Below are 10,111 nucleotides of genomic sequence, written 5' to 3' on the forward strand. Positions count from 1 at the left end.
GTTTTGGAAACCTGCTGGTTCCAGGTCTGATGTAGTTGGACATGCATCTCCCCATGTCCCGCTGAGTCCTGCCCTCTCGTTGCAGCTCTGATGTATGCCAGCATCTTCGGCAATGTCTCTGCTATCATCCAGCGCCTGTACTCGGGCACAGCCCGCTACCACACGCAGATGCTGCGGGTCAAGGAGTTCATCCGCTTCCACCAGATCCCCAACCCCCTGCGCCAGCGCCTGGAGGAGTATTTCCAGCACGCCTGGTCCTACACCAATGGCATCGACATGAACGCGGTGAGTATGGGGCACAGAGGCCCCATGTCCTCATGGCACCTTGTCCTGAATGACCCAGAGTCTAGCTTTGCGTCCACCCAAACATTTCAATCCTTTTGACCACAGTGGAGAGGAGGCAGGAGAAGACTTGGGAGGCCGGAGACAGAGTCCGTCTGCCCTTCCGCTTCCTGCATCCCCCTGTCTCCTTCTCCCCCTCTGTCTGTCCATCCCTCCACATCTCCTCAGAGGTTTTCTGGGGCCATGACGGCATTTCTTGGCTGGAGAGCAGGTTTGGTGCCAGCACGCTGTTGAGGAGCTCAGAGCCCCCGTTGGCGCCGAGCACTTTCAGGCCGATGTCTGTTGGTGTCACAGAGCCGCAGAGCCGATATCGATCCAGCTCCTCTCCACCCCGCCGGTTGCTAAGCAAAGTGCATCCCGCTCTCAGCAGCAGGGAAAAGAGGGCATTTAAATAAACCTCGATCCATTTTAATTAGAGCCGGAGAGGCGGCTGGTTGTTAGCAAAGGGGAGGATCAATGGCGGAGCCGCGCTGGAGAGGCACCGTGTCTCCAAGCCTGGTGGGGAGGCCTGTGCCGACGGCGCCGGGGCACCACAGGGGTGAGGAGGGGGCTCGGCTGAGGAGTCCCGGGCTGGGGCTGGGGTGGCAGGACTCGGCTCACGGCCACAGTGCACAAATGTGCTGGTTTGGCTGGCTGCAAGGCAGAGAGAGGAGTGAGCAAAGGACGAGGCAAGGAGAGAGGTGGGACCTGGTACTCCCCGTCTCTTGGCCCTGGGCAGGTTGTTAGCCTGCTCATTCCCAGTTCATGCTCCCTTTTTTCCTAAGACTTGATCCTCCTCCGTTCCTGAGCACCACCATGACACAGATTTGCATAAATTCAACCTCTCCACCTTCAGCTGCTGCTGCCACATTAAAGAACTGGGCAGCCTTTGGGGGTTTGCTGCTGGGAGAGCTTTGGGTTAAACCTCTCCCACGGAGGAGACACCCTGGGCTGGACATCGGTGGCCATAACTAGAAGGAAAGTCGTGGCACCCTACTGAGCACAGGTTCTCCTGGCTTAGTGCAAACCTAGGTCACAAATCCCCTGCGACGAGCTGAGCTTGCGGCTTGGACGTGCTGCCGCTCACACCAATTCCTGCTGGATGCTGCTGAGACGCAACGCAATCTAATCAATCATCCCACAGCCCGATCAATTTGTCCGCCCCTCACTTCCCAGTAGGGAAACTAAGGCACTGCTGCCAGCCTGTGAGATCATGATGGAGCCAGGAATGAGCCGCGCTTGCCAGCCCCAGCCTGGTTGTCCCAGATTTGGCCACCAGCAGGATGTGAGAAGAGAGCAAGGGGGACCCTGGGGCCATATGCTGCTCTCCAAAAAAAATCCAAACCCAGGTGGATTTTACCCTGGCACCATGAGTCATTGGTGGCAGCGACTCTCCATATTGCAAGTTTTACCTTGATTTCACCTTCAGATTTAGCTTTTGTTCAATGCGAGGTATTTGCCACGGGTATATTTAGCTGCTGCTGCTCACAACTGGCCCATGCTGCTTCTTGGCATTCAGGCAGGTGCTGTTTAATTAGGACAGCACCTCGTCACCAGTTTGTGCTCTCATTCAGCCAAGATTAGTGGGTGGAAAGATGAAAAGGGGGATATGCCACCAGCGGGTATAAATAGATTGATCTGGTTATTATTATTTATTGCTTGGGAGCGCTCTCGTCCCCGGCCGCATGCAGTACCAGCCAAGGACGGACAGGCCAAGGGAAGATCAGAAGATGTCCCCTGCTTTGGCTTTCCGTGTGTCGCCCAGCCTGCTTGGGCTGCCACAGTGGTCGTTCCCGGGGACAGTGGTGTGATGGCATCTCTCCCTCGCTCTCCGCAGGTGCTGAAGGGCTTCCCCGACTGCTTGCAAGCAGACATCTGCCTCCACCTCAACCGCACGCTGCTCCAGAACTGCAAGGCTTTCCGAGGAGCCAGCAAAGGCTGCCTGCGCGCCCTGGCCATGAAGTTCAAGACAACCCACGCTCCGCCCGGAGACACCCTGGTGCACTACGGAGATGTCCTCACCACACTCTACTTCATCTCCCGGGGTTCCATCGAGATCCTCCGGGAAGACATTGTGGTGGCCATCTTAGGTGGAAAAGTCCTTCCTTCTGGGAGGGCGAGGGGCAATGGGCAAAGGGCAATGGGTGAAGGGCGATGGGCAATGGCGAAAGGGTGATAGGTGAAGGATGATGGGTTATGAGCCGTGCACAAAGGGTGGCAGGTGAGGGGCGAAGGACTTCTCCATGTCCTGGAGAAGGGAAGGCTGTTCCTCAACATCCGGCTGGTGACCACACTGATGGACAGGGGATGCCAGGGAGAGGCCACAAAGGAGTGAGGAGAGCAGGGCACAGCTCAGCAGTCCCCAACCGTCACTGATGACCCACTGCCCTGGCTCAGCCTCCCCATCGGTGATGGCTTTCATGGTGTAATCCCCAGCATCCACAATCAGGGTCAGGGTTGCTGGGCATCCCCGTGTCCATGAGCTGCAAAGTGAGGTCTGCTGGACCGGTACATCTGGAACTGGAGTGGGTGCCCGCCTACCCCTAATGAGCTGTCTGTTGGCACAGGGAAGAACGACATCTTTGGAGAGCCCATCAGCCTCTACGCCCGCCCAGGGAAGTCCAACGCTGACGTGAGGGCCCTGACCTACTGCGACTTGCACAAGATCCAGCGGGAGGACCTGCTGGAGGTCTTGGACATGTACCCAGCCTTCTCTGACAACTTCTGGAGCAACTTAGAGATCACCTTCAACCTGCGAGATGTGAGTGCCAGGGCTGTCCCAGGGAGGGATGTGGTCGATGCCTTAAATTTGGCAAGTGGAAGGGCTGAAGTGAGGATGTCAGCCTGTGCTCCTCACTCAGTTTAGTGGTGGACTGGCCCCCAGCCACGTTTCCCAAAGCATGCTCCATGGGGTTAGTGTCCCCCATAGCCCAGCACAAACATGCATACTGCACATTCCTGAGCTCTGTGGAAAAGTTGGCCCCACGAGCCATGTAGGTAGTACCCTGCTCTGCAGCACCTGTGAATCTTCTCCAGGACTGCTCCAGCCTGGACAAGTGGGTCACACACATGTTTTGAGGCTGCTGAAGTAAGAAATATTCTCATGCTTCATTCAGCTGGGTACCAGCTCCCTCTGAAAATTCCTTTTTAAATAATCAGATTTGCAATCCATGAAAGGCTTAGAGCATTTTTGTCGTTGCTGTTTGACTCTTAAACTGTACGACTGGACTTTGTCCTTTCCTGATATTTTTTTCAGAGACACTTGCCTGGTAAGTGTGATGGAAATGACGCATGCCAGCCACCATAACAGGGTTTGACTCTAGGTTTCCACATGAGCTGAAAGAGAGATTCCTTCATGAAAGTATTTTTTATTAATAGCGCTACAGCAAGAGCTGGGGGCCTCCAAACAGGGACCCCGAACAAAGAAATCCCTGGGCAATTATACCCTTACTAAGTTCCCCACCCCTCACGCAATAGTTCGGACCAATAGTAATATTAAGGTCTGAGGTCGTCTTGCTTTTTTATTGATTTGATGTTTGCTGTTTCGTTACTAAGTGGTTGCTAAGTGGTCATCATCTTATACAATATCACATCCTCTTAGGTCGGTTTCGGTCGATTCTATAGTTAGCTGTTCGGTATGTTGTAATGCAGTTGTTACAGTTCACGTGCCACGATCTATAGGCTTTGTCTACTCTAGCTATTAATGTTTAAGCTGCTAGCTTTAAGTTACAACTAACTTTCTCTACAACATAAGATAGAAAAGAAAGTCAAATTCCCTCCACGTCCTGTCCCACCCCAGGATGTCCTGCCCCACCTCAGGGTGCTCCTTCCCTCCCCACGGCTCTGACACCCTCACCTCAGGCTCACCTCTAGGATCCCTTGAGCTATGCCACCAGCCCAGGAGTCACTGGGTGGGACGGGGCAGTGAGGGAGAGCCAGAGGTGGCTGGAGACCAGCCCTAGGAGGATGCCGAATGGGCTGTCGTCCCCATGGCACCCAGGGCCAAGGCACCCATGGATGGGAGATGGCATCCATGGCTGGGACGTGGCACCCTTGCCACGGTGACCAGCCCCTCTCATTCCTCAGGCAGACAGCGTTCCCCGCTCACCGCTCAGCGAGGAGTATGACTGCACCTACCGGCGGGCGCGCCGACGCAAGCACTCCCTTTGCCAGCCCAACAAGCCTGGTGAGTACCACAGTGTCAGCAGAGCCTGGCTTGCAGGGCTGGGGAGAGGGATCAGCATTTAATTATTGTCCCAAAGCAGAGGCGGCTGTTGGTGCCTCCGTCCCTGCAGACCAGCCTGCATGTCCCCATCCTGGGGGCACCCACGCCACCTTCCCTCTCTCTTCTTAGGATGCCCCAGCCCTACAGGCACCATAGAGGGGGTGGGGGCTGATTTTGCTATGTGTGGTACTCCCCAAATTAACCTGTTGTGCTGCCCCACAGACCCAGACACAGGCATCTCTGATGCAGAGCAGTATCACACCTACTCAGAGCTCACCAACCCGCAGGACCCGCTGAGTAAGGACCAGTGGGATGACCTGGGCAGCAGCACCACTCCCTGCTCCCAAACCAGCAACGATGAGGTCAAGATTGGCAGTCCTACAAAAGCTGAGCCCTTCCCCACATCCAGAAAGGATGACTTTGCTCTGCGCACGCTCAGCCTCGTCACCACCAGCGCCGGCGGCACAGAGGTTGGCAAGCAGGCGGCGGAGAGCAGCCAGTCCTACACAGGTACCCAGAGCTGCAGCCAAAGCTGGCAGGAGGGTGGTGAGAGATGCTCGGGCACAGTGGCCTTGTCTTGGGGCACAGCCAAGCACGTCACGCAGATTTGAAGGGAGCCGTGCTTGTGGCCAAGGGTCTTTGCTGCCTTTTGTCCCCAGTAGCATCTGCTCTGTCCCTCCTGTGCCCTGCAGTTTTTCCTAGTACCCAGGGAGCCCTGTGGGGCTGCCCCAAGGGGACAAATGCTATGTGCCTTCCACAGGCATGTCGGGTGCCGGTGTGATGGACTGTCCATGAGCACCCTGGGTGCCAGGGTGATGGATCCCCATAAGCACCTCAGGTGCTAGGGTGATAGACTCTCCCCGAGCACCATGTATGTCAGGGTGATTGGCTCTCTACGAATGTGTTGGATGATGGACTCTGGAGCACCTCCATGCCAGTGGGGCTGGGGGATGCAAGACAGAAGTGCTGAGATGTCTCCTCTCCTTCCAGCCACCCCCCTGGACATCCCCAACATGTTCACCTTCTGGGAGGACCAAAGGCCGAACCACCACCCGGAGCCTCTGCAACACATCTCCTTGGTACACAGCTCGCGGGACATCCCCCTGCACAGCGACTACAGACCAGGGCAGATTGAGTCCAGGCTGGAGCTCCTGCAGGCCCAGCTCAGCAGGTGGGCAGGTCCCCAGGGCACAAGGGTGGAGAGCACCTGGGGGGGCTCTGAGCCATCACCTTCTCCTGCTCTCTCGGGGTGGCTGCAGTGGGCTCTGTGTGCAGCAGATGCCACCTCCTGACCCCTGGGACACTGCATTCCTTGGGGAGGTAGTGGGAGCACTTTGCAAATGCAGCAGCTTCTCAAACTGCAAGTCCTGGCCCTGGCTGCAGCCCAGCACCTCACCTGCCGCTGTCCCACCACCCCTGGGATCTGCCACTCTGCCACTGCCCCCAAACTCAGTGCGATCGCAGACATGAGACCACCCACGGGCTCACAACCTGAGCCTTTTGCAGGCCTCTTCTTCCTGTTGCAAAGAGCTGCAAACATCCTGTAGCTCAAGCAAATGAGCCTCGTGCACATCATTGCCCTCTAAATAAAAAAGACATGATTTTTGAATGGGAAGGAAGAGCCCACAGCGGGGACACGGGTTTAAAGGCCCCAGGCAGCACCCACACGAGCGGCTGGCTCTCCCGGCCACGGCTGCTGCCCATGCTAAGCTCACTCCACCACAGTGCCCACACACGTATTTCAGTGTCTCGCCAACGTGCCACCCCGGCAGCAGGGGCCGGATCTCCTACCCACTCTGTAAGTGCTGCCAGGACCGCTGCCTGCGAGGGGGGCTGTGCCCACTCCTGCCAGAATTTCAGTCAAGGACAAGGCAAAAGGAAGGGACTTATTCTACTTTGCGATTTCCTTCTGTTCCTCAGTTAAAGATGGTTGGCACCAACCTGCCTTGTTCCCATCTGTCAGCACAGGCAGCTGGCCTGGAGAATTGATCCAGATTAAAACTAACCATTGCAATTTTTTCCCCCCCTCCGGGGTAGTTTTAGCTTTGTTCAGTTCCCTGCTCCAGATCCCAGTTTGGCTCCACAAAAAACTGGGCAGGGGATGATTGAGGGTGGCTGGAGAGAGACGGCTGGATTGATCTCTCTGTGGCAGTGCTGGTTGGAAGCTCTCTAAAAACCTCACCAAGCAGCACCAGGCAAAGCGTCATCGCCCTCAGGCAGCTGAATCGGCACCTCCTCCCCAGTGCCTCCCCTGTCTGGCTCTCGTGGGATGCAGCGGGATGCACTGCGCTAACGCGGGGCTGCTCTGTCCCCAGGCTGGAGTCCAGGATGTCGTCAGACATTAATATAATCCTCCAGCTCCTGCAGCGCCAGCTGTCCCAAGTGCCGCCCGCTTACAGCCCCATCTCGCCGTCCTCCCACAACCTGGCCATGTACAGCATCCTCCCACGGAGCCTGGAGCCGCTCGCCCCCTGCGCGCCCCTGGAGAACGAGGAGCCAACGACCCTGGAGCAGGTAAGGCCACTCCTCCCGGCTCTGCACCAGCCGAGCCTCCTTCTGCCCCGAGCAGACGTGTCCTGGAGGGCAAGCGGCTCCCTCCAGCCTCCCTGCAGGCAAAGCACAGCCAAGCGCTCATGGGTCCAGGCAAAGCCCAGGGATCTTGAAATGGGAGTAGATCTACCTAGAGATGCTTCTGCCCAGTGCATCGCTGATTTTGGAGCACAGCCTGCCATCTCCCACACTATCGAGTTGCCCCATCAGTAGAGGAGGGAGTGGGTTCCTCTGCTCTGGGGCTTCCTCAGGCAAAAAAGTAATATTTTGGGGCTTGGGGCCTGATGGGGTGAGGGAAGAGTGTGGCTACTTTGTTTTGCTTTTGCTATAACCCACCTGGTTCCTCCTTTCCCACCAGAGCCCAAGCTACACGGAGGTAGAAAAGTTCCACATGAAATCAAGGGACTCCTTGTCAAGCGGGATGCACCTCGCTGTGGCATCCGATGAAACCATGACAGTCTACTCCGAGCAGGAGCACCATTCCCCACCTCTCCCGAATCCAGAGCCTCCCCACCAAAGGGCACCAAATACCCAGGGACTCTTCCAGGGCTCTCGTTTCCCTTCCCTCCCTGAGCACTTGGAGGCATCTCCCGAGCACCAGGACATTCAGAGACACCTCTCCGACCCAGTGCTTCCTGGAAGTTAGAGATGTGGGGGGCTGCGAAGCAAGTCAAGAGGAACCTCAACTGCGAGCTCGGTCAGTTGATGTTGATTTTGACTGCAAGGGTAAGACAGAGGACAATGCCATTGGCTCAGGGGTATAATTTGTAGCTGTCTTCTGCCACCGTGAAAGGAAGCGTAGAGTGGCTGGCTTCCAAGGTCAACGTTTTCCAGCGGTTCCCATAGAGTAGATTTCATTTGCACATTATAGCGAACCCAGAGCAGTTCTTTTATGGCCTCCAACAAGCTGGCTAGGCCAAACGGTACCCACCGCCTCTTCCTTGCCAAGGCTTCCTCTCGAGAACAGCACAAGCCAAGTGAGCCACAGCGACCGGAGGAGAGCAAATCCACAGCTCTTAGCTGCGAGGCCACTTTGCTGTCAGCTCTTTGGAGCAGGGACCATTGCGTTGGTACTGGGCTTAGCCCAGCAGAGCCTGTGGGCATTACAGAAAGGGAGGAGGAGGAGATCTCCACAGTGTGGTACTGGGGGGAGCTGCAGGTGGGAAGCCCAGGACAAGGACAGAGGACAGAAGTTATCCTTGTCCTACTTGACTGCCACTAAGGCAGAAACTAAGGGCCAACAGCCCCTGCCACTTCAGCATGCTTCAGCATGAGTCCTAGGGCACCGACTTCTCCAGCAAGGCTAATTGCGCCTTGCAAACCCCAACACGCGTCCCACAACTCCCCAGAGAAACCCAACCGGTCACTGGCCTGGGCATAAAGCACAAAACTCAAAAGCACAATCCTGCAAAGCCGAAAAGCCCCAGACACTCATCTCCAGCCCTTCCTCCCAGCTTCTCTCTTTTGATAAAGGTTTGATAGATGCTTCCTCCTCCCCAGCCCTTTCCCCAGCAGACTCCTGCAGCATCCCCCGTAGGAGAAGCCCACGTAGCACTGCCGCCTTGCCGTTCGGTTAGATGCTGTGACAGTCCTAGGCCGCCTGCTCAAGTAATGTATCGAGCTCCCTTTGAGAGTAGTAAAACTGTGAGCATCTCTTTCTCTGGAGTTTTAGTGTACACTTTGCTAATAAAGATGTTTTTGGCACCTAACGTGGATTACAGCTGTGTTTGTTGGGACCATCCGTGAATTCATCCCCGGCAGTACAAAGCACAGGTGCTAACCCGCAAAGACCCCTGCAGAGGCTGTGGTCAAACCCCGGCTGCTTCATCCAGGGAGCATGGGGCTAACGGATCCCACATGCAGGTCCTCCAGGTCAAAGATGAGGGGGGGGGGGGGGGGATGCGCTGAGCAATTCCTTCCCAATAGGATGCAGCTCAGGCTCAGTAGCAATTTGCAAAAGCTCTTCTACAAGACCAACCTGCTGCAGTTCTCCCATGTATAATAAAAGACTTCGTAAACGCACCTCAGGCAAAGATTACACCGAGAGTCCTTGCAGCAAGTGGGACTTCAGATGAGCACAGCGATACCTAAAGCCCATCCTACATCCCTTGCTGAAGGGGACACGGCCCCTGTCCAAATGGGCCTGCTCCTTCAGGAGGGCTGGACCCAGGATCACCTGTGACGGACCCCGTATGGCCCCGAGAGGCGAGGACAGAGCCCTTGCCCTCAGCAAGGGGTTGAACCTGCCTCTCCCCCACGGGTCTTGTTCCACGGGGCAGCACGGGGGCTCAAACGAGCCGGCAGCCTCTGCCCAGGCACCCGGCAGGCGCCGTCCCGCACAGGGACTGTTTATACCCTGGGCCCGCTCAGGTTTCGGCTGGCAGGGCCAGGATGCCTCCTCCCTGTCCCGTGCCTCGGCCTAGAGAGCCAGGTGGCCTCCAGGCCTTCCCTGGGGCACCTGCCCGGCGCTGCCATGAGGAGCCGAGCTGCCCCTGAGGAGCCGAGCTGCCCGTGGGGCTCCAGCCAGATGCTGGGCCTCAGCCTGCCCTGCTCCAGGCAGGAGCTCCCCAGGAAGCTGATGCCCACCTGCGCCCCTTCCCCCAGTAAGGCACCGGGCACACGCCAATGCTGCTGCGTGCCACCAGAAATAAAACCTCGCAATTAAGGTTCGGTTAATTAGAGACATGCTCGTACACGTCCGCCACTGGGCACAGGCGGGACTCGAACACGCGGCACCACCGTGCGCCTCAAGTGCCCCCCGCCCCCCTCGTGCTGATGTGACTGACACCGCTTCAACCAATCGATTATCAATAAGGGCTCAAGATCCCGCCTCGTGCCACTGCGACCCCTGGTAGCCAGTAAGATGTCGAGAACAAGTGTGGCCTCCCTCCGGGGCGGGGTCAAACGCAACGGTAGGTTATCCCAGCCAGAAGGTGAGCGTCCGTTTGGAATGAAGGACAAAGAGACCAATAGAAGGCCGAAGAGAGCCAAACGGACGGGTGAGTTACCCAATAG

General features: G+C 56.8%; 1 protein-coding gene across 3 annotated transcripts in view; it reads left to right on the plus strand.

The window, feature by feature from the left end:
* The window catches only part of KCNH6 (potassium voltage-gated channel subfamily H member 6), a 33,455-nt gene extending 24,650 nt beyond the window's left edge, over positions 1-8,805 (plus strand). For all 3 annotated transcript variants that reach the window (XM_054801172.1, XM_054801173.1, XM_054801175.1), the window contains 8 exons: positions 86-285; positions 2,159-2,411; positions 2,889-3,082; positions 4,408-4,507; positions 4,769-5,056; positions 5,537-5,717; positions 6,862-7,060; positions 7,455-8,805. In XM_054801172.1, coding sequence (XP_054657147.1) covers positions 86-285; positions 2,159-2,411; positions 2,889-3,082; positions 4,408-4,507; positions 4,769-5,056; positions 5,537-5,717; positions 6,862-7,060; positions 7,455-7,742 — 1,703 coding nt within the window. In that variant the 3' untranslated portion in view covers positions 7,743-8,805. The remainder of the gene's footprint in view (positions 1-85; positions 286-2,158; positions 2,412-2,888; positions 3,083-4,407; positions 4,508-4,768; positions 5,057-5,536; positions 5,718-6,861; positions 7,061-7,454) is intronic.
* The last annotated feature ends 1,306 nt before the right edge of the window (positions 8,806-10,111 follow it).

The sequence above is a fragment of the Grus americana genome, chromosome 22 (genome assembly GCF_028858705.1).
Source record: "Grus americana isolate bGruAme1 chromosome 22, bGruAme1.mat, whole genome shotgun sequence".
In the NCBI taxonomy this organism is placed as follows: domain Eukaryota; kingdom Metazoa; phylum Chordata; class Aves; order Gruiformes; family Gruidae; genus Grus; species Grus americana.